Source organism: Schistocerca nitens, chromosome 11 (assembly GCF_023898315.1).
Source record: "Schistocerca nitens isolate TAMUIC-IGC-003100 chromosome 11, iqSchNite1.1, whole genome shotgun sequence".
Lineage (NCBI taxonomy): Eukaryota > Metazoa > Arthropoda > Insecta > Orthoptera > Acrididae > Schistocerca > Schistocerca nitens.
Genome location: NC_064624.1, coordinates 29,958,042 through 29,983,582, shown reverse-complemented (window position 1 = coordinate 29,983,582; position 25,541 = coordinate 29,958,042). Strand labels below are relative to the sequence as shown.

Genomic DNA, 25,541 nt, shown 5'->3' with positions numbered 1-25,541 from the left:
ACACACTTTTTTGAAGGACAACACACACTGGATGATCTTAGAGAGCAAGTTGAGCAAGCCTGTGATGCTATTCCATTGGAAACAATAAAGTTGGCATGTCGCTCAGTCGTAAGTCGTTGCCAACGGTGTATTGCGATGGACGGGCACCAGTTTGAACATTTACCACCTTAACTCGGACCACGAGGCACCTAACACCACTAAAATTGTATTTCTAACCTCTTTCATTAAAGAGATGTTCAGTTTCAAAGAGTGTATTCATTATTTTGGGACATCCCGTATATTTCATGAAAGGACCACCAAGATAAAATTAGAGAGATTCGAGCCAACATGGACGCTCACCAGCAATCTATCTGTGATGGGATGTGAAAGGGGAAAGTAACAGTGGTTCAGAAAATACCCTCCGCCACACACCGCAAGGTGGCTTGCGGAGTGTAGATGTAGCTGATACTTTAAATGCTTATGCAGAGGCGGAATGTGTTGTAGTAGGAACTCTGAAGTGCAAGAGTGTGTCAATGACCAGGCACAACTTTGTAGGCTGAAGCTGACAGAACCCACTATACTTTAGGCTGCCTGGGGTTGGAAAAAACAATGGAAGGCTACTGTATGATACTGGAGCTAGACTTTCTGATAAAAGAGCTGGCTAAAATTGACCTTGGACGACATATATTGGAACCTAGAAGGATGACATTCCAGCTAGGGGCAAATGTTGCCAGTGATGTAACACTGCAAGGTTCGTTTGACCTAAGAGACAAACCGATGGAACTGCGTGCAAAATCACTAAGTTTTCATTAACAAGCTATTCCGCCACAGGGCACTGAGAAGTCACTTTGCGATAGTGTAGAGCCTCAGTTACATGTCGATACGGTCTGTGTGGGAGAGTCAATAGAAGTGTGCGCTTTACTGGGTGTATCACGCTGTTTGGTAAGGCAAGTATTGTAAGCGTACCCATGAATAAAGATAATTTTGGTGCCAATGAAGAGGAGATAGCAAAGTGACAGTCGGTAGTGAATTTGGACAGCTAAAAGGATGATGACTGTGACATGGCACGTAGAAACCATGACCAGATGGCGACCACTGTTATAACTGTATTTTCTACGAAGGTGGAGCATCTGTAAAAACTAAAATCAGTGAAAATAAAAAACTTGCTGGTGGAGTTCGAAAATTCTTTCCGCCCATCGCCAGAAACGGCCATAATTCAACACTGAATCCTAACAGGAAATGGTGCACTTATATATCACAAAGCATTTCATGTACCTTGGCATTTATGACAAATTATGGGGGATTTCATTGACAAACAAACAGCCAACGGAGTGGAGTACTACGCTCTGAGGTACAGATGTTCCTCTTGCGCCTACACTAACAACAACCGATTTCTAAAATATAGGTTCTGGTGTGACAATCAAGATCTCCACAGTAAAATGGTAAGAGGAGCATATTTGAACTTAAGATCACAGAGACACTGGTAACTTAGGACGTGATGGTACTTCTCTATCACGGATTTAAGGAGGGGGTACCATCAATTAGCGGTGGTTCTGTTGAACCAACTGAACACTATGTTCTCGGTTCCTTGGGGTCATTTTCAACACTGAAGGGTGCCATTCGGATTAATGAATGCACTAGCAACATTCCAGCCGTTATTGGATGTGTTACTAAGAGAGATAAAACCTTAACAGTGTTTAGTGTACCCTGATGACATAATGTTATTATTGAGAGGTAAGAGAGAGCGGGTACAGAAGTTTAGAGAAGTTTTTGAAAGATTTCATGCAGAGCATCTTACTTTAAGCACAGAAAAATGCCATTTTGCCTTGCAAGCAGTGGGGAACATGGGACATATAACAAAGGAGAGATAGAGACGTACCTGAGATTGATTGCAGCAGTGAAAGGGTTTCTCGTTCTTAATAATAGAAAGGAGTTAGAATCGTTTGGGGGTTTCCAAAATATTGCACAAAGTTTGTGAAGGGGATTGCAGCTGTCGAAACACTACTCACTGACTTTTCCAGGCTATTTAAAGGAATTTGTACTGTTGTGTGACTCTCCTAATCAGGTTTTGGGCAGTATTTTGCATCAAGTAGTGAACTGTGGAGAACATCTAATGGACCACACTTCAGAACAACCGAATAAAATGGAAGAAAGCTATTTAGTAATGGAAAAGAAAATGTTTAGTTTAATTTAAAGAATGACGTATTTTCAGTGCTGTTTCTACAGGAAAAAATTCGAATTAGTGACTGACCATGCAACTATAAAATGTTTAGTAGGGTTGAAAGACCCCTCAGGGAGGTTTACGAGGTGGCCATTAACCCTAGCGATATGAATGCATTTTCCATAATGTCAACTACCAAAGGGGGATACTTTATGCCTAACACAAAAAAAATTAAAAAATACTTAATTGCTCTTAACTTTTATTAACAACATACTTTTTACATAGGTACAAGGGTATACTGATGTGCATCTTTTAGCGCAATCTTAGCAATACCAATGCATTTTCCGTATGTGTTAGCAGATGAGAGGAGTACGTGCAGACCACCACAAAAGAATTTTAAAATAATACAAATTTCGTTAACTGTCACTGACATTTGTTCGCAACAAACTTTCAGACGATATACAGGGTGGTCACAAACACTCTGACGAGCTTGTAACGGTGTTGCAGAATAGGTAGCACTGACAAATAACTTTAAAAAATCGATACATTGTGCTATTGCCAAGTTAATTAGCATTGAAGCAATCCAGTCAGACCACGGTGCACGCAAACACAAGTGGCCCAGGACGCATTATTACTGTCAGTTGCTCTCACAGCACGCATGATATCACACGAAACTCCCCTGCCTTTGGCTCTAGAAAACCAATCAAACAACACATTTTGCGACCCTGTATCTGGTGGACCACTTGAATTGGCACACACAACAGCCCAAATGGCTAACTTAGATGCTAATTAACTCAGAAATGGTGCAAAATACCAAACTTTTTCTTAACAATTATTTCTTAGCACAATCTTCCCTGCAAAACCTGTACTGCCTTTTCAGATTGTTTCGGACCACCCTGTGCAGATGTGTAAGAAGGGCCCTGAACCTGAAAATATGAATATGACATTTGTTTTAAAACTTTTCAGTAAAACTTAGCCCACAAATTTGTCTCAGTAGTGAATATTGACTACTGAGACAAATTTGTGGACTAAGTTTTACTGAAAAATTTAAAAAGATACACAATCTGCCATAAGAGGTCCTTAAAAAAAATAAATATGGTTACTCACAATTTTAAAATATTAACTGCATATAGAGTTTACGAAATATGGAAAAGACAGGCAAAAAGTACCCCCTACACCCTTCTTGGTACTGCAATGTTTAATACTGGGCAAAGTTCTGCATAAGCCAGGCAACAAGCTTGGGAACGCTGATTAGAATGTATGATCAGAGAAACAGCAGTTATACAGGTGCCAGGCAGAGGCCTTGGCGAGTGGTAAGTGACTCAAACTGCTGATTTCGACTGCAAGCAGTGAGTGACTCAGCTTCTGTTCTGCATGTATGAAAGCTTGTCATGCACCACTGGAAGAGTAGGAAGGATTGCACAGATGCACACAGTGGGCACACATGGGCCATAATCAGATGCCATTAGTAAGGTTACCAGAAGCAACAAAACCATTTTAAATGATTAAGATGGATCTTCTAGGCCCATTTAATGAGATTAGAGTTGGAAACCATTTCGTTTTAATGATTGCTGACACCTATCATGGTATGTGAAAATGATTAACATCTTCAATCAGAGAGAATCTATAGCGCCCAAGCTGTGGTTAACAGCCAGTTCCCCAAGTTTGGAGTATCCGAGACATTATCTAGAATCAAAGGAAACCTTCCTGTCGGACTCAGCTGAACAAGTGTATCGTTTGCTATGTGTTAAGAAATTGTGAACTAGTCCACTGCATCCAGTAGCAAATGGTAGAATGGAGCGAGTTCGTCATACTATTGGTGCTGCTGTGCTCACTATCACCACAATGACAGGGATACATGTTTGTTATTCTTTGTGTGAGCTCGCTGTTCAAAGGTTCAAGTGGTACTGGGTTATCCCATTATGAGGTAGACAATGGAAGAAAGATGCCATAGCCAGTTTATATGGTTAGACTGATAAGCTTCAATAGAAGACGGGCAGTCCGCAATTTTGCAAAGACTCTGAAGAGATACAGAGGCATGTGCAGAAAGCTAACACCAAAGCCCTGGAACGGCAAGAAACGGTAACGAGACACACAGGGGCTTCACTGCAGTACAGGGTATGGCGGCAGGTAATGCTGTCCAGCCCTCATACACTGAACAGCAAAGCAAGGAAGTTCGTAGTGAGGTACAAAGAAATTTGTCAAGTAGCAGAGACATAGACAATCAACATCAAAGTTCATTTACCAGTGAGAACAACGATAGTTCATTCCAGACAGCCATGACCATTGCAATACATGCGTTACCACAAGAATCAATCACGAAGAAAGAGAAATGGATGAGAAGTAAGAAGAAAGATGAGTGCAAAGATGTTATGTGAATGGTACAAGACATACATCATGCACTGAGGCCAAGAGAATAGGGAATAGTAGCGTATGCTGTATTAAGTTGTGTCACGATTACAATGTTAGGTAGCATTAAGGTAAGGAAGGTGTGTTGGAGTAATGACGGCTCCGTGTTCCCAAGTTTATGTGTGCCAGTGATGAGAATGGAGACGAGCCTAGTCGTGGCCGTGCTGCACCTGTTTACCGAAGACAGAGGGGGGGGGGGGGGGAGGGAGTGCTCTTCCGCCAAACATGAAGTGGCTCTCACCAGTTGTCAATGGAATCTGATGCTAGATTTCAGTTCATGGGAAATGGGAAACCAAGTAAGGATACTGGAGGAGGTGTTTGCAGGGTTGCAAAAAGAAGCAGAAAGAAAAGACAGTGAATGAAGAATGGGGAGAGTATGATGGACTGCAATAAAAGTACAAACATTTATGGGGCCAGATGCAAGAAGCAGCAGATGTAGTGTCATTCGCCTTGCAGTGATGCAAGAGGGGTTGGTTGGATGCTGGAGGACAGATATTAAAATTGTATTCAGAGCTGCAAATGAGTATGACATCGTAGAACTAAATAGTACCATGGAAGGAATGAGGAAGATGACAAAAGACAAGAATGCAATGGTATACTGGGGTGGGAGAGCGGCAAACAATGCCGTTGGTGGGCCTGGAGAAAGAAGTTTCCAGTAATACATGCTTCCTAAAGAAACTGACAAGGAAGGTGATGGAGTATGTTTAGTCATCAGCTGATATCTTGAAACAAGATCTGAGAATGATGCAGTCTCATGTGAGTGCAGTAGACGAAAGAGTTACATTTGCAAGGTTACTGCAGGCATCAAGTAGGTTGCATGAGCGGAACGGCTAGTTTACAGGAACTTATTCTGAATGCAGGACATGGACAGCTAAGTCCAGCATTAACAACATCAGAGCAATGTCTCATTAAGTTACAGAAAGCGCTGCCCTCTGAGTTATTATCTTATAATATTGGCATAAACGAGTGAACGGAATTTTCCAGTGTACTATCAATTAGCCACTATGCAAGTTAGTACAGTCTAGACATGAGTAAATGCACTGATTAGGATCCAATTTCCAGGTGAACACAGACAGTTTAAATGTTTCACCATGCATCCTTACCCATCTTGGAGCCAGAACCTTACTTTCAGCAAGCAGGGCTACACTGGATTTATTCCATGTGTAACACCATAACGCTGGTAGGTAATTGCTATGAGGAGGGTGGACCCACCAGAGCAAAGAGAGTGGAACTGTATGAATGTGTGTTGCTAATTAATGGCATAGTTTGAAACATAAGTGGATCGACATTTCTTCTGTCAGCCTCTGTTTCAGAGGTTACCAAGTTGAAAATCGCATGACTAGAACTCCACTGGCAAAAAAATCCGTTGCAGTGCTCCCAGAGCACGATCTGACCTATTTCAACAACACCTAAAAACCAGACCCAATCCTCTCCCTCAACCAACTCATAACTAATCAAGAAGGAACAGATGTTTCAACACGTTTGACAGTAACAGGAAAGCAATGTGATGTGGTAGTGACTTTGAATGTCACCACATGAGGCACCATACCAGCTCTGACCCTGTTCTGTGCATCCTTCATCTACCTGATGCAGAGAGTCGTCCACCCAAGTGAGCACCCATTAGCTCAGATTCCAGGAGTCTAGTTCACTGACCATGCACAGACCATGGAGGTTGGAAGTGTGAACTGAGGAAATGTTATGTACAAATACATACAAGTAGTGCTAGAACTATGGTGCCTAGTACTTAAGACGCTGTAAAAATTACTGAGCTGGACTAGTGACTCTTCATAGACTCTTAAAATATTTGAGTGATACAAGGAGTCATGCAGAGGTGGAAAGACTAACTTCATGATGACTGTTGGGCAGTGACACTGCAATTGTGGTTCATGTGTTTTGATAAAATTTAATACTTTATCTGTATTCAGCAACTGTAGGTATATTTGTTAAAAAATTTAATTCTATACAGGCTTCAGGCATCTAGTCCCTTTCTCCAGAAGATTACAGTTATCTCATAATTATCGAGCTTCAAAAATAAACAGGGTTATGCAACATAGTACCACAGTAATGTATAAACATTGTATAAGGGCACCAAACGGTAAGAACTCTTGCATGAAGTCTGAACGAGTTGTTTGATGTCCTTATATCTTATTTGTCCATGACTACAATACTATTTTGTATACCCCTCTTATTTTTAACACTTGGTAATTATCAAATAGTTCTATGAAGAAAAGCATTAGTTGCCTGAAACCTGTAAACAAACAAAATTTCTTTTGTGCAGTTAGTTCCTAATTTTTCCAACATAAAAATAATGAAACGTGTTACCCTTCATATTCGTTTACTTGACCCGCCAGTAACTCACCACTCATAAGAATCAGCCGGCGCAACCCAGCTGTGCACAGAAGTGCGCCATCCACCCCAGGTTCACTTCTGTATTAAACTATCTATGGAGACATGTCTGACTAGACTAGAAAAACAAAGAAAATCTACCCAAGAAATCTGCACCAGACATTCGTCACCTGCTAGGAGAATGTGGAAGATTATGGCTTGCTACAGAAAGCAGTGAGTGATGCACTGCAAATTCAAACAAAATGAAATCCTTGTTCAAATGCACAATCTGAACGCTGTTAAACCATGTGTAAGGACAAATATGTTGGACCCGTTATGTGAATTTCAAAGCGAGATTGTATCTACGGATTTGTCTATCAACGCTACAAAGTTTTGGTCGTATGTGAAATTGCTGAACGTAGCAAGGTCATATATACATTTGATCATAACGACATTTACATGGAATATGTTGGGAAAAAGGATCAAGTACTGAAGTGCGTCTTCAGAAATGGCTTCGCAGAAAGTTGCACATTTTCTATCGCCACAAACAAGTTAAAACGACAGATAAACAAGCGCCGAATGGAAAATCAGCTCAAGATGCCCACTACAGGAAAGACCACTGGACGTGATGGGGTGTGTGTCAAATTCTTTATAGAATGCCTGAAACAAAAGAACCAATTTCTAGCAACAGATATAGTATAGAGAAAAAAATCAATAGCATTTATGGCAAAAAGGATTACTCTCCTTATTAACTTATCAATTCATAGTGCCAAGACCCCCAAATTTTGTTCGCAAACGACCCAAGCTAATCCACTCACAACACTTTAGGGACTGAGACACTTTCACAGGCAACACAAAAAGTTGCAGTAATACAAGGATCATACTGCGTTATTTTGCTTTTCATGTTCAGTAGTGTCACAAGTTAGAGGAGCATAATGGCCAGAGGAGATTCTACCACCTTAAAGACAACCCAACCTTCACTCACCCCTACATGACTCACAAGGGAACATTCCCAAGTGCAAGTAAGCAATCTTAAAACTTTGCTGTCCGTACGTCACGTACAAATTCATTCGCTTGCCGCCGGCAGCGCTAAGTCGGATGACTTGGCTTGTCGCCGGCTGCTTGTCACCTCTCCATTGATGACAAGCTTCAAACACATTGACTTTTGCGCGCTTTAATGGTCCGGAAATCCTCTACTTTGTCGTATCGTTCCACAAACTCTAATTTTCTCTACAAGTAACTTCTCTGCAGTTCTACACTGTTATAGTAATTATCCATGCAGAGGTGATGCCACTTTCCATCAGAAGGTGTCAATAGTTCCGTCACTGTTTCTGCTAAAGGCTGTCCAGCGCCGGAATACATCTTGAATGAGGAAATGTATCCCTTACTCAGCATCCGAATGACTATGCCGTATTTCGAAATTTTCTACAGATTGTGAACTTTAAAATTTAACCGTCCACGCCACGGTATCATTTCTCCATCAATTGAGATTTTTTGACTTAGGTTAAACGTTCCTTTAAACTTACGAATTGCACTTTGACAAGCCAGTTCGCACTATCTAGTTTGTTGTTGCTGTTGGAAAAATGTTAAAATGATAATATTTCTCTGAATCGGTTGCGGGACATCGTTTTGCGAAATATCGGTGTGTCTATCAACGGATTCTTTGACCAATAATCATTGATCCTTGCTTTTCTTACAATTCACATAAGGATAGCAAGCCCAAACCATTTTCTATGTTCGGGTCACGCAACGTCGACAAATTTGGCATTTTTTTTCAATTCAGTTTCCTTCTATTGCAATTTTGACTTTAGTACTTTTGGGTTTCGTTGCTAATATATTCAAATAGATCGTTCCCAATATATAGTTGTACGATGCCCTCGACGCTCTGTGCATCTCTGGGAAATATATTTGGACCCGGGGATCCTTCAAATTTATTATTGGTCGTCGGTACATCAAAGTCTGATTCATCCGAATCAGTTGGCAATCGTAGCGTTCGCCGAATTCTTCTTTAATTTAACTATCTTCCTACGAATCTGCTTCACTTTCATTTTTTTGATATCCAATGTCTTCTTCCCAATCGGCCAAGACGTCCGGAACGTCAGACAAGACGTCCGTGCATTCATCATAAATAATCCTATTGTCTCTTTCGTCCTCCATGATGAAAGGGCACAAGTACTTATAAAAACAAAACGTTGACGTGTGTAAACTTATTGTTCCTTAAACAAAACACCAACAGAATGCAAAAGATACTAACGTGCTGTCGCCATCCACTGCACGTTACTATGCTCACACCACTGTGGTGTCGCCAGATGGCATAGTGTTAATGAAACTTGGCGGATATGTAGATGGGACAAAATAACGCGACACGTATTTTTTGAAGTGGGTAAAACACTTCTTGAAAGGTAATTTAGCATATTAAATTTAGAGTGAACATCTTCTTAACCATTATATATAAAAATTGTGTTCCATGTAAGAGTTGAAATGTAATTAACGTTCTTCAAAACTGCATCAACAAATTTTGTCATCACTTGAAATTTTCCAAAACATCGAGCACTGTTATTCAGTTTTGAATAATGGAACCTCTTGGTACGGGATCAATTAAATAAGCCTTCAGCCCACATCCATCCATGTGTAATAAAGCTGGTTTCCGAAAAATCATTTTTGGAAAATAAGTTTTACACAATGTGCTGTCAGAGTATTTTCAACATTCCTAATTAAAACATCTAAATGTTCATTACTATTCAAGTTACATGTTTTACTTATTTGTGTTCCATATATTAAAGTGTTATTTTAGGTTTTTTGTTTGTTTCTCAGATTATCGTTTCATATACGTGAATTTCATTAAATGAAAATAATAAATATCTCATTCTTCTGCTAACAATGATTAAAATAATGACTATCTGGAAATAAATGCTTAAAACAATTTTTTTCTACACCATCCACATAAAATGGACAAAATTTCTTTACATAATAAACGCGATGAACAACGCAACACGAAATAAAATTCACCACAATTTGCAAATTGCGCCATCATTCCTTTAACTATCTGGATTTTTAATGTGCGAAATTACTTTATGGTGTGTGTTTTGCCCCTTTGTGTAGCGTAGGTTTGTGTTGTGTAGTGCTGTGTAGTGAAATGTTGTTTAGTAGTGTAGTCCAGAATTGTGTAACATATCAGTAGTGTGTGCCTTCTGGATTCCAGATGAACAGATATCCATGTGCCACATTGCCAAATGGTAATACGTAGATTTACTTTTGTTATTTTTTTTTGACAGAGATATTGAATGTACAGTTTTTTCCATTTTAAACAACAGAATGCTTAGTCACTAACAAATTTGAAATTCTGTTAAAATATTGTGTGCTACTTTCATGCCAATTCGTGTGCAACATTTGGTCTGTTCTTTTATGTAGATAACAGACTAGAAGAAAATAGCTAATAAAATACAAAGTAGAATAGTAGAATAGTGGAATCTATAAGTATCTTGAGTAAATATGTAGTCAAGAGGCCTGGTCCTGTACGTAGGATCTGAAACGAAGTTTCCCAAATCTAATGAGGACATAGTGAGAAAAATACGAAAAAAATATGGACAAATTTCTTGGTAATTTTCTCAGCACTCTTATATATAACACACCTCAAAAGAGGACAAATAAAGCCACTTACCATGTATTGGAATGCGAGGGGAATGAGCAGTCGCGAGACGTGCGTTATTCCAGATGAAAGCAACTGTGCATTGTCTCTCCAGCAGTTGGAGAGCTCTTCCTGGAAGACCATCGGCACATCATCCCGGAATTCTGGACAAGGAAACAGAACACATGCTAGTGAACAATCTCATGGATCTGATTTCTGTAGAAGCACAACATTCACCGTCAGCGCACACCAGCTCACAGACCATATGAAAGTAGAATCAACATTACACTTAAGGGCCAAATAAACAGAGATATGTAAAGAGGCAGAATATGCCGCTGCAGTCGGCAACGCCTATAAAAGACAAGAAGGTGTCACGCAGTTGTTTGTTCAGTTACCGCTGCTACAATGGCAGGCTATCAAGATTTAAGTGAGTTTGGACGTGGCGTTATGGTCGGCGCACGAGCGATGTGACACAGCATGTCCAAGGTAAACATCAAATCTCTGACTTTGCTGCGGCAGGAAAAAGATCCTGCAAGAACGGGACCAACGACAATCGCCCAAAGTGACAGAAGTGCAATCCTTCTGCATATTCAGCTTTCAATACTGAGCCATCAACAAGTGTCAATGTGCGAACCGTTCAACGAAACATCGTCGATATGCGCTTTTACAGCCGAAGGCCCAGTCGTGTACTCTTGATGACGGCATGACAGAAAGTTTTACGTCTCGCCTGGGGCTGTCAACACCGATATTGGATGGTTGATGACTGAAAATATGTTGCCTGGTCCGACGAGTCTCGTTTCAAATTTAATTGAGCGGATGGACGTGTGGAGACAACCTCATGAATCCATGGACCCTGCATGTCAGCAGGGAACTGCGTGAGCTGGTGAAGGCTCTGTAGTGATGTGGGGCGTGTGCAGTAGAAGTTATGTGGGACCCCTGATATGTATATATACGACTCTAACAGGTGACATGTACATAAGAATCATGTGTGATCGTTGCATCCATTTATGTCCATTAAGCATTCCGATGGACTTGGCCAATTCCAGCAGGACAATGCGACATCCCACACGTGCAGAATTGCTACACAGTGGCTCCAGGAACACTCTTCTGAGTATAAACACTTCCGCTGGCCCCCAAACTCCCCAGACATGAACATTACTGAGCATATCTGGGATTCCTTGCAGCATGCTCTTCAGAAGAGTTCTCCATCCCCTCGTACTCTTACCGATTTATGGACAGCTCTGCAGGATTCGTGGTGAAAATTCCCTCCAGCACTACTTCAGACATTAGTCGAGTCCATGCCACATCGTATTGTGACAGTTCTGTGTGTTCGCGGGGGCCTTAAACGATACTACACAGGTGTTCCAGTTTCTTTGGCTCTTCAGGGTAGATCAATGTACAATGGCTACAGTTACAGGATGGACACCTTTGCCGAACGTTACCAAATTCATACTTCATTATTTGTATGGCTGAGCGACATGATGACCGAAATTTCAACCTTATGTGAACATAGTTCTGAACCGCAAAAAAAAAAAAAAAAAAAAAAAAACACCGTTCCTACAGATGAAGAGTGACGCGAGTGCATAATGGCTACTGTGTGTGTCTATCGCTACTGGAAATATTCAGGGGCAGATCGCAAAGGAGCATGCCCATTAGACATTTATGTGCAGTTTATCGTCGTGTTTCTGTCTGAATCAACGGCATGAGGGACCTTGGAACATTGCACTGACATACCGCACAAACACCCGTCTGCAGCAGAATGACTGAAGAACGTATGGTGGCGAGATTGAGTGTGGGTAGGAGACCACTGACCGTCGGGAACAGGTAAGATAAAGCTGGGCTTACATCTGGAGTGTGTCGCCCACCACTGATTCCACACCACAGACAATATACGAGGGGCGTTCAGAAAGTTAGCTCCGATCGGTCGCGAAATGGAAACGACTATGAAAATCCGATAAAGCTTTGCACAAATGTGTTGGGTAGTGTCTCTAGTATAACCCCAGTTAGCATCACGTCGCTCTTCTCATTTCTGAGCTCGCAGTGAGTGCGTAAAGATGTCTAGAAAATAGTGTCTGCCGCCAAGTACGAGGGCCTGGTGAGAAATTTCGCCTGAAGCTATGCAGCTAACATTACATAACTGTCGTGCTGTTTCTTCTTCAAGACAATTCTCAGCCGCATTCTGCAGGGGCAATGAAGATGCTCCTGCATCGTTTTCAAATGGAAATGTGAGATTACCCACAATACAGTCCGCAATTGTCTCCCCCTGAGTTTCATCTCTGGTCACATGAACCGCTGTCTTTGAAGACAACATTTTGACACAGACAACTAGGTGTAGGCCAGCGTGGAGAATTGGCGGAAAGCACTGGCGGCTGCCTTCTATGATGAGGCTATTGAAAAGTTGGTACAACGCTATGACAAAAGTCTAAGTCAGAACGGCGACTACGTAGAGAAGTAGCTGAAAGGTGTAGCTAATTGTTACAAGTAAAACATTTCTGATGTTCACTGTGGTTTCAATTTGGCAATCAATCGGAGCTTACTTTCTGAACAGGCCTCGTACTTGCGTGGTGCAGAGCCAGACTGAACTGGGACACTGAGTGGCGTTATACTGGTATGGCGATTTAAATCGCTTCTGATGGTGGCAGTCTGGTCGGCGCTGTCTTGTCTGTAGACGACATGCTGACCACTCTCAGATAACAGTATTTCTCTATACGACTACAACTCAGGGAGTCATGGTTTGGCGGGCTGTCAGATATGCCAGCAGGTCTGATTTTGGGAATGTTGAAGGGAGACTGTATCCTCTCCAGGATATGGCAAAAATCCTAATCCCTGTAGTAATGCACTGAGATGACAAAAGTATTGTATAGTGATAGACGCATATACAGATGGCTCTAGTATAGCTTACAGTGGGTATGAAGTGGCAGACCAGTTCCGGAGCAGTCATTTGCACCCAGGTGATTCATGTGGAAAGATGTTCGGCGTGATTATGGTCGCGCCACGGGCATTAACAAACTCTGAGCGCGGAATGGTAGTTGGAGCTAGAAGCATCGGGCATTCGGTTTCGGATATCGTTAGAGAATTCAATATTCCGAGACCCTCAGCGTTAAGAGCGTGCCGAGAATAGGAAATTTAGGCGTTACCTCTCAACAAGCACCATGCAGTGGCCGACTGCCTTCTCTTCATAACCGAAAGCAGCAGCGTTTACATAGAGTTGTCAGTGCTAACAGACATGCAACAGTGCACGAAGTAACCACAGAAATCAATGTGGGATGTACGACGGATGTGTCCTGTAGGACTCGAAATTTGGCGTTGATGGGCTGTGGCAGCAGACGACCGACGCGAGCGCCGTTCCAAACAGTTCGACGTCGTCACTGCAGCACCTCTCCTGGGCTTGTTACCATACTGGTTGGACCCTAGGCGACTGCAAAACCGTGGCTTGGTCAGATGAGTCTCGATTTCAGTTGGTAGCAGCTGACGATAGGGTTCGAGTGTGCCACAAACCGCACGAAGCCATGGACACAAGTGGTCAATAATTCACTCTGCACGCAAGCTCGTGGTGGCTCCAAAATGGTGTGGACTGTGTTTACATGGAATGGACTGGATCCTCTAAACATTCAGCTACTTGCAGACCATTTGCAGCCATTCACGGACCTAATGCTCGAAAACAATGATGGAATTTTTATGGAGGATAAAGCCCCATGTCAGAGGTCCACAACTGCTTGCGACTGGCTTGAAGAATATTCTGGACAGTGCGACCACATGGTTTCACCAGCCCGACATGAATCTCAACAGACATTAATTCGACGTAATCAATAGGTCAGTGCGTGTGAAAAATACTGCACTGGCACACTTTCGAATTTATAGAGAAAGCTTTTTGCAGGGGACTTCCAACGATTTGATGAGTCCCCACTACATCGAGATGCTGCACTATGCCAGGCAAAAAGAGGTCCAGCACGATATTAGGAGGCATCCCATGACTTTTGTCACCTCAGTGTAATTGAAAAAGTTAAGCTATTGTTCGTTGTGTCTGGAAACAGGACATGAGCGTTTACGATTTCATCTAATAACTGAAATTTTTTTCCATGTTCCAAGAAGTAGCTTACTGTATTGTTTGATTTTATTGCATCTGATCTGTTACTGTGTTGATTAACACTTTTATGGTACTAGTCTTCCCATAATTATACATTGGTCTACTCTTATTTGTCTAAGGGAATATTATTGTAATTTAAATCTAGTTAATCTTCTTAAGGGGTGAACTTTTTTATTCAATTAGTGGTGCATAATTGGCCTTTTCCCTGTGTTCAATGAATCTGATTTGCTTTTTGTAAAAGGAAAAAAAATGTACAGTTTTGTTCTGAGCACTAGCCAAGCTGTGAATCTTGATTTTGATGCAGTACAATGTGTACTTCATGAACTCGTGATTGAAAGAATGCCTGGAGAGTCATACGTGGAGCACTACCAACGCACTCTATCAGGCACTTTTTATAATCTTTGATCATGAGAGTCTTTGAGATTGCATGATGCACACACATAGCCCACCTGTGAGTGACACCAGCATCTATACTGTATGTATACATTTTACACCTGCGCCATACACACTACACAATCTGTAACCTATTCACCTTGGTTTTTATCAGGCTGATAACCTCCTTATCATCAGGTGTTATTCCATAAGGTTTATGAGCTGCATATCTAGATGTCTGAATGTTTTTGTACAAAATTACTTCATACAGACCACAGACTTTTGCCCAGTAGATGAAACTGTCTGTAGCCATATAAAGTAGTTTCGGATCAGCGAAGTTTGGCTTCACCAATTTATAGTGGAATCAGCACACGAGGATTTTGTAGAGGTCCAGAATATATATACCCATATAGACAGGCTTCATGAACTGCGCTGGAACATTGTCCATCTCCAAAACAATGTCCTTCAAATAAAATGGTGGGCAGGTTAGAATTTGGAATTGCTATGTAATCAGTTGCACGATGAAGCCAATTCTAATGGCAAACTAAATTAATTTCAGGGTGGTGTGTAATATTTTACGTGGTCTTGCTGGAAACAGAATTGTTCATTTCCTGAGAGCTCTCTTTCCGGTATTTACATCAGTGTAGTAGTTCATCCAGGGAAGCTGCTTGAAGGAAATTCTGATAAGTTCCTTCGCCATACTGAAGCACTGCTGGAGATTTCAGTAGAGCAGAATGTATGTAATCAGAATTGCAACCGAACCACTGTGTGGGACAATGCGTTCTGGACACAGCAGCAAGTCACTGTATGTAAATGGCAAGAATATTACAGGTCTGTTTCCAAGAAATATACGCCGTCAGAATCCACTGCCACATGTAGCAGGTTTTTCTCAAGTTTGATGGTTTCATATTCAGGCAAAGCCCTCCAGTTGGCAGAACTTGTGGCTTTTCATGCCCATAGAGGTTATTTGCATTTAAGTGAAGAGTGTAACTCAAATTGTGAGGTGGCCAGTACTCCTCCACTTTCATTTGTCGGTTATTTACACATACTGGCAAGCACCTCCCCCTGTTGCCCACAAATCAGTTCGATGTTCGCACAAGTCCTTTTTAACACTGCATCCCACATAAGCTCTGGTACTGTGTAATGGAAGACAGGATCTGTGAGCAGGTGTATGTCAGATTCCATGTAAAATCAAACAGATTCCACTAAATCAGAGATGTCCAACTCTTCCCAAACATTCGCATGCCCATATTCTGTATTCATTATGGAAGAGCCTGTGAGTTTACTAGTAAATGCAGTTATATCAGACAGTGTGGTTACATTGAGTCTCTCCTCCGAATCCATGAATGACCCCATTCTTTCTCACAAGCTGATACTTTGCATCGCCAGTGTATACAGTTTTGGGGATATGCATATCCAAGTGATGCACTGTCTTAGCAAGTTTCTGAGGAGGCTCTTGCATGAAACCTACTGGATACTGGAAGTGGAACGTTATTCTTGGCATGTAACGTTTGGAAAACGAGATGTAGCTTTCAATATTGTTGGGTATGACACTGAAACTATCATTTTTCAAGCCAAAATAATCATCGACATGTTCAACAAGACTGTGAGCATCGCAACCGCTCAAATTATGGAAGACGTTGGGTACGTGGCATGGCAGTTGATATTTCATGATGCATGTACTGTAATTTGCACTGCAGAACTTCCCTGTTTGATGATGGTGGTCTCTAAGAGGAATTTTCGCTTTTCTTTTCAGTGACACCCCGTAAATATGATACTGAACTCCTGCTGATATAAGACACCATTATGCTGCAATTTCGTAGTTGGAATGGTTTTACTATAGTTAGCATCAACATGCCATACAAGTTTTTGAAGCACACACAGCAACCATTTCGCAGGATTACCCCTGATGTATGATTTGAATTGATTGAGATTAGAGTTATATGAGCATACAACTTGATACGCCACTGCATACAGTATGTGATGTACAGTGAAGGTGGTATGAGAGGCAGTGCGACCACCTTCACAATGCGCCACAGGAGGCAGTAAAGACTGAAAGCATATACGACAAGGAGGCAGTGCTCCCGGTGATGGGCATTCTTAAACACGAACAACTTTTTATCCTCAGCATGTTTTTCCACACATACTGCTTCTTACAGGTGTAATTGCGGAGACGCTTGCTCTCAGTAGAAGAGTTTAGAAATCTATGGGGAAATTGCTGTGACCCATGGCGTTTTGACAATCGGTAAGAAAGTTGGTGGGACATGATCTTTATCCAGACGTAGTGTTGCTTTACACCATTGGCGAATAGCAAGAAATACATGTGTTTGCAACACTAACTGGCTATGTTGGAGGTGTCCATTTACTTTATGCTTGACTTCTTTCCACCCAGTGTTTTCTTTGTCATCTGGCTTGCTTTTATCTACACCCAACCTGTTAACATGAATTGAATAATCTGGCTTCTGCCTCTCATATTTTGCTAATTTCCGGATTTTTACAGGGAGTAGAAGTTTTTTATTTATCTTTACAATGAGTGCAAGCCAGAAGCGACATTTCAGACTAATATTCAAGTACCTTGTCTGTGATCTGGCCATTAAGACATTCCTGTTTTTTAGCTATACCCTGTGGAAGACAGATGAAACTAGACAATCTTTAATGGGTCAAAACAAGCGAGTACACGCTGAGGTGGATTACATGGCTGAATGCCTTAACAGACTCTCTTCCTTGAAGGTTCAGTGTGAAACTCTGGTTAAAAGTTCTGAATCACACTGCAATTGCCCCCCCCCCCCCCCCCCCGCCCCTTGATATATCACGCTGTCTTTTCCTCTAATTTTGACAAAACTTTTCTCCTCAGCCTCACTGGTTACTCTGATGGAGTGTATGAGCTCACAGCACAGAACCGCCTTGCACCTAACTGCAGCATACTGCAGGTCATTGCCTTTCCAAAATGACTCGACCGGTATTGAGGATAGCGGCAGGATCTTGGTAGTCTGCATGTGTGTTGTCAATCCGAACTCCTAAATTCTTTCCTAAAAAGCGCCAGCAACCACAGAGCACTCCAACATGGCCGTATGATTTAGAGTAACTACAGGGCTTCTGGTAGATATGTACCGTTGTTGATATCGCTATGGTCTTGGGCGGACGTTCATAAACTAATCAAAAATCGTAGAATTAATGTAACATTTGACTTTGAATTTGGGAAAATAATGTATCAACGTCAGGTTCGATCAAAGTGGTAGCAATTTCAGGGCGTCGTCAAAATGTTCGTCAGAGGTTTTGTTTCCATTCTTTGTTTCTCTCTTTGTATGCTTTAATCTTGAAGATAACTGTTCGCAAACATACGTGTTTCCAAACAGAGATGACTTACATGTCGCATGACCCTGCAGCAAGAGATATATGGGCGGGTGCGATTTGCAACCAAAGGTACATGACCAAATTTATCTTTGGCTTGATGCGAGACTGCAACTCTATGCATTCCATCTGAAAATCTCGTGGCAATTTATCTTTATTATATGTAAAAGGTGTTGCATAAACACAAAAATTTAAATTCTGAAACCGATTTTCAAAATCTTGCATCAAACCGAAAAGTATGGCTGTGTACATTATCTGATCTTTAAGATTATGTTCAGCCAGCGTGTTAAACAGAAAAAAAAATTGTTTTCATTTGCTTGCGCTTGCCATAATTTCAGTTTCATTTGGAGTGCGTTTATTTTTTGAAGCGTTGTGCTGATACGTCGGTTTCTACTTAGGAGACAGCTGTTTAAGTCACTTAAATGAGCAGTGAAATCTACCAGAAATGCTAATTCTGTCACCCAGTTGGCACAGTAAAGTTATGCCACAGATTTTTCTTTCGATATGATGGACGATTTGACATAATTAATTACTGTGTAAAATATTTTTACCATATGGCTTTCACTGTCCACCTTTCTTCCGTAAAACGTAGCATATCCCCATACTCAGCATTCAAACTTCTGAGAAATTCTTGAAATATCTGATGATTCAATCCGCTGACTCTAATGAAAACAGTCTTCATGACAATCTGAATTGCATAAAGTGATTCATTATTGAGGCTGCACAGACATTTTCTTTGGGTATTGTGCAATGGTATTTCATGAAATGAAAGTTTCCAACATCAATGGATTTGTCTTCATTAATTTTACAAGCCCTTGTTTTTTACCCATCATACCTGGGGAACCATCCATTCGACGCCAGATATATTAGCAAGACAGTGAAACAGCTTTAACGTTTTTTTGTTGTGTCATGACGACAAATAGTTGACCCGAGCAGACAGGATCGGAATCATCCCATTCTCACCCTATTCACTTGTCTAATTGAGTGTCTGGATGGCTGTTTATCTGTAGATAGCAGTTGTGTGTGCGAGTGTACGCAGAATAGCTGGATGACTCATTCGTCTTATGTACGTTTATGGATATGTGTGACTGTGTATGTATGTGTGGCTCCCTTAATCTGCTGCTGCCAGTCAGTTCATGCCCCATATATTGTACATCTTGTAGAAAAGAGAATCGTAAATGTAAAATATCAAATTTAAATGTTATATAATACAATATATGGGGAGAAAAAGTGGTGATAAAATCGGAAACATTGTATATGCATACTTCATTAGTTTTAGTGTAAATACAATATGTATTGGGCCCCTCAAAGCGTTGATCTTGTTAGCTTGGGATTGGCCCGTAGTTTTTGGCTGTTTTTCAGAGACACAGGCCAATTAATCGACACCTGAGTGTTGTAGAGGGTAGCAGTGGGAGCTTAGTTGGAGAGCAGAGTTGCGGACAGAACGGCGAGCATGTAACCTACTCACTTGCAAGTTTTCTCATTTATTACGTTTTCTCAAAGATTAATTTTAGCTCTTTTTTTGTTTTTGGTAAAGACTGTGTGGAATGTAGCCGAGTTAAATCAGGTGATGCTAGGGGAATTAGATTAGGAAATGGGACAGTTAAAGTAGTACGGGTGAAGTAGGCAAGCGATCGTTCACCCCACAGCGCGGTACACGTATTTCCGTCACCGCTGATTCCGCATTGCCGGGTCGCCGCCCGCGCGAAGCAGCTAGCAACGCAGAATAAAAGTGGGTCTTTCTGTCGGCCGGGCGACTGTCGTCATCAGGCACCCTGCTGCGTCGTCAGACACCGGGCTTCCGCGTCGCGTTCCGGTTGGTAGGGTGCGAGGACACTGACCGCTTCTGAGTGTGTATGTAACGAGTTTTTAATGAAAGTTAAAATAAATTATTCGACCGTGTTCAAATGCTGATCAGTGGCTCGCCCTAAGACCCTCACGCCCACCCTACATCATCCTGACCAGTCAAAAACCTTACAGTACATCAGTTTTGCTACTTCGGAAGCAAAATTACTGAGTATGGTCGAAATAGAGACGATACAAAATGTAGATTGACTATGGCAAGGACAGCGTTTCTTAAGAAGAGAAATTAGTTACGATCGAATATAGAATTAAATGTCAGGAAGTCTTTTCTGAAAGGTATGGAGGGTAGTCATGTGTGGCAGTGAAACATGGACGATAAATGGGTTAGACCAGCAGAGAACAGAAGCTTTCGAAATATGGCGCTAAGGAAGAATGGTGAAGATTAGGTGGGTAGATCACGTAACTAATGAGGAAGCACAGAACAAAATTGGGGAGAACAGGAATTTTAGCACAACTTGAGTAGAAGGGATCGGTTGGTATGGCACGTTCTGAGGCATCAGGGGATCATCAATTTAGTACTGGAGGAAAGCATGGAGTGTAAAAATCGTAGAGGGAGACCAAGAGATGAATAAAGTAAGCAGATTAAGAACGATGTAAGTTGCAGTAGGTACTGGGAGGTGAAGAAGCTTGCACAGGATAGAGTAGCATGGAGAGCTGCATCAAACCGGTCTCTGGACTGAAGAACACAAGAACACAAGAACAACAAGAACGACAGAGACCATTCCAAAAGTTCTGCTCTAATAGAGTCTTTTCCAATGGGTTTATAATAAGGTTTTAATAAACTCTTCAATTTCTTAGATAGCTGGGATAAATCTTCTAGATTTTCATGGGTGTTTGAGTATTCGAACATATGGAGTGGTTCTGGACAATAAACTAGTTGATGAAACTATTTTCCAGTGTTTTCGTAATTTTAATTCTAGTCTGTGTGCTAGACCGCTAAGCCACAGCGACGTTACAACAATAGCTACTCAAACACCCCTTATACCCTACTCTCGCACAATCTGCCAAATGCAGTTTCAAAGAAAAATACTAACCTCACGCTGTGACCAACGTTGCAGTTCTGGAAAGGATGGAGTCACATCGGACCACGTGCAGTCGAAAACAGCCAATGAGTCCTTTCGCGAAGTTGATCATAATGTGGCTGATCAGCATTTACATCCCTCGACACTGATTTCTAGTAATAGCAGACAAGGCACTATAAAAAATGTTTTCTTCGGTTTCATTTCCATATCAGCACCCATTCTAAGAGAAGTAGGTAATTTTATAGCAATTAGAGGCCTGCATTCGAAGTAAAATGGTGTAACTTTAGTGTGATTTGACGTTGCATTCAAGGAGAAATGGCATAATTTTGGTGTGATATTTATAGTGTGCTGTGGCACATTAGCACACGATAACTGGTCATCACTGGTTATAACTAGGTACTTCTCTTGTTCTATGCATGTTGTAATGTTGACTTATTACCAAGGGACATCTTTGACCTCGAACGTTGGTACAGCATAGAATATTATTCAGAACAACACTCGATCATAAAAAGAAACTAGTTGTGTCTTTTCCATGGTACAATTTCCATTCAGCCAAAAGTGACATTTAAATAGAGATAAACAAAGTAAGAAGGTATCAGTTCCATAGGAGGGATATTTTACGTAATTCAATGACGTCAGCATATCATCACTTTTCAATGAATAGTGCAAAAAGGCCTCTGCTTAAAGTGATTATAATAGCGCTAAACACATATCCTATACTCCTTCTCATAGTGCATATGTGGGATTTCGTTGAAGTGGTTGAAACAAAGCGGAAGAGAACAATGTGCACACCTCACTAAAGCCACGTTTTTACATTCAAACCCACTTTCGCTTTCAAGCAGTCTAGTATCAAAAACCAGACTACTTATATTTTCAGATGATCACGTGAGTATGTAAATGTCACAGCCTGCCTCTCGCCAAGAATTTTGCAACACAGGTGCATAATTTTTTGCAGAAAATTAATTGTAAACCACATAGCGAAGTCAAGATGGTGAAATAACCATCATGTATCTTCACTTGCGGTTTGGCTACCTGTAGTCTTAAAAAATCAGCAGTCCTTCTGCTACAGGACTTATACTGCCGAAAGAAGTAAACATTAAAGGGGGTTGACAATATTTATTTGTTTTCGGTGGCAATATCTTCAGCATAACATATTTGTTTGGAAAACTTGCATCTAGAAATGTACAACCTGTGTGAGCTGACCAGGAATCGCAAAGCAGTGGATTCTTTTCACTTGTTCCGTGTTCTTTAGTCATTTTTCCACTTTTTCTTGTCTCCACATGCGTGTTTCGTGGGCAGTTTTTTTTCAAGTATCTGGCATTAAAGAACACATGTAACGTTTTCTAATGCCAGATACTTGAAAAAAAAAACTGCCCACGAAACACGCATGTGGAGGCAAGAAAGGGTGGAAAAATGACTAAAGAACACGTGTAACGTTTTCTAGTCATTTTTCCACTTTTTCTTGCCTCCACATGCGTGTTTCGTGGGCAGTTTTTTTTTTCAAGTATATTTGAAACATTTGGGCTGAAAGTGCCTTTGGCATCTTGACGACAGATGTACGACTTGTTTGATTGCCTGTTATTGATAACGTCACATCAATTGGGAAGCTGTGGGTAGAACTATTTACAGATTGCAACACACTAGCTGTAGTTTACTCTCCTCTGTGAGACAGTGTTGATGATGAAGACATTTCATATTGGAACTGAGTCTGGTCACTGTCCCAAACATTTCCTTTCTCTACACCCTGCAGTGTCACAGCGACTTCCTCCACAAACTGTTGTGCCTCTGACGTATACTATTACTGTCTGCAGTCTCCCTACGTGTGACAAATAAAGTAATATACCTGGATGAAATGCCGTATTCAGACTTAAGATCATTGATGAAAGAAATCGAAACTTTGAAATTTTTTTAATAAGAGGTGGAGCCCGTCGCCCCCCCCTCCCCCCCCCCCCCCCTCGACTCACCCGCTTGATGGCCAGCACAAAACATGTACTCTGCATAAGGGTTAGTGTCGCTAAAGTGAAATCTCGCAGGATGTGGGTACTGCGATGTTTGCGAAAGTCTGGTTAAGGTTAACTACTAATGTGCGCTCATTTGGAGGTAGATTGGGTCGAAAGATGAACGAAGGATATCGGTTTGTACGGCAGAGGTAAAAAAGTGCCAAGGCAAGAGCCAAGGGAAAAAAAAACCTCTGCGACAGTTGGGTCGGGTTGTAAGAGCAGTAGCGGTTTTCTTGCTTCCTGCGACAGGTCGTGCAAGGGTAGGCTCTGTTAGTAGTGGGTATCATGCAGGCGCATACCTTTGTCGTCGTGCGATGGTGTTACTCTGCGGCTGCCGGTGGGTAGCAGTTTCCATTTCTCGGTCAGCGTTAGCGTACCTGTAACGGAGAGGTTCATCATCGTTTAGTGTCCGATAGGTCATACATCAGATTCACACTGTAGGAAGTGTTGGCGGTTTCTTTGTGCGTCAATGTGCAAGTTTGTCGGTTTCCATGCTGTAGCCTGTTGGTCGGATTTAGTAGCAGCTGGCATATACAGCCAAAGTTAATGATATGCAGGGGCTTGCCTATCTTGTTGCTTGTGGATGCGTGCTTGTCGTAGGTGGTTATGCCCTAGCGAATAGAGTCTTTGGCCGCTTATGCTTCCACCTATGGTTGTGATAATAGTTTCCCCGTGTAAGGGTGAAAGGGCTGCTCGAGTGTCCCGAGCTCCTGTATAGTCGTGTGGCGTGTCGTTTGAATACTCCCTTGAAGGGTTCAAGGCAGTTTTCATTGTGAAGATCCACGGTGCGTGTAGAGCGCGGAGCGTTGCTAATGATTCGTAGCACTATGTTCTGTATGATCTGCAGGCGGCGCAGTCGTGTAGGAGCTGCATATCCCCAGACGGGAGCTGCGTACGCCATCAGAGTTCTAAACAGTGTCATGTGCACGGACCTCGACACCATGCTATTCAGTGTACTTTCCCTGTTGAGCACTGGCTAGAGTTGTTTCAGCCTTGCGTGCGCCCGATTGGCAACGTATTCTGTGTAGTCCCCAAATGTAAGTTTCTGGTCCAGCCAGACACCGAGATATCTGACTTTCTCTCGGAAACGTATGGAGCCTGTATGTAGTGTTACCTGTCGACAATGTTGATTATTTTTTATTGACACGTCAAGTTTCATAGTACTAAATTTAGGAGCTAATCTCCAAGGTCATGGAACGTGTCAGCACACGAAATTATAACATAAAAGTCCTAACACATTACAATAAATGTTTATGAACCCGAAAAAAGTCTGTAAGTTTAAGCAAACGCAATCAACAATACAACAAGAGTCAGCTTAATTTTTCAAGAAACTCTTCGACAGAGTACAAGGAGTGACCCATGAGGAAATTCCAGTTTCGATTTGAAAGCGCGTGGATTACTGCTAAGATTTTTGAATTCGAGTGGTTGTTGTTGTTGTTGTTGTTGTGGTCTGTAGTCCAGAGACTGGTTTGATGCTGCTCTCCATGCTACTCCATCCTGTGCAAGCTTCTCCATCTCCCAGTACTTACTGCAACCAACATCCTTCTGAATCTGCTTAGTATATTCATCTCTTGGTTTCCCTCTAAGACTTTTACCCTCCACGCTGCCCTCCAATACTAAATTAGTGATCCCTTGATGCCTCAGAACATAACGTACCAACCGGTCCCTTCTTCTTGTCAAGTTGTGCCACAAACTCCTCCCCAATTCTATTCAATACCTCCTCATTAGTTATCTGATCTACCCATCTAAACTTCAGCATTCTTCTGTAGCACCACATTTCGAAAGCATTTATTCTCCTTTTGTCCAAACTATTTATCATCCATGTTTCACTTCCATACATGGGTACACTCCATACAAATACTTTCAGAAACGACTTCCTGACACTTAAATCTATACTCGATGTTAACAAATTTCTCTTCTTCAGAAACGCTTTCCTTGCCATTGCCAGTCTACATTTTATATCCTCTCTACTTCGACCATCATCAGTTATTTTGCTCCCCAAATAGCAAAACTCCTTTACTACTTTAAGTGTATCATTTCCTTATCTAATTCCCTCAGCATCACCCGACTTAATTCCACTACATCCCATTATCCTCATCTTGCTTTTGTTGATGTTCATCTTATATCCTCCTTATAAGACACTGTCCATTCCGTTCAACTGCTCTTCCAAGTCCTTTGCTGTCTCTGACAGAATTACAATGTCATCGGCGAACCTCAAAGTTTTTGCTCCATTAGGTTTCGGAAATGCAACCGCATAAATTCTGCTTCTTCTTCTAATATTTCGGCTGTATACCTTTCAGCCATCTTCAGAGAGAGCCGTACGACTGACGCTCCAGCGCTCGCT

General features: G+C 41.6%; 1 protein-coding gene across 1 annotated transcript in view; it reads right to left on the bottom strand.

Moving 5' to 3' along the window:
• Positions 1-23,569, bottom strand: part of LOC126213130 (uncharacterized) — an 86,749-nt gene extending 63,180 nt beyond the window's left edge. Inside the window, exons 1-2 of the mRNA XM_049940745.1 lie at positions 23,497-23,569; positions 10,536-10,666 (exon numbers count right to left, since the gene is read on the bottom strand). Of these exons, the coding sequence (XP_049796702.1) occupies positions 10,536-10,646 (111 nt within the window). The 5' untranslated portion in view covers positions 10,647-10,666; positions 23,497-23,569. The remainder of the gene's footprint in view (positions 1-10,535; positions 10,667-23,496) is intronic.
• Between the last annotated feature and the right edge of the window lie 1,972 nt (positions 23,570-25,541).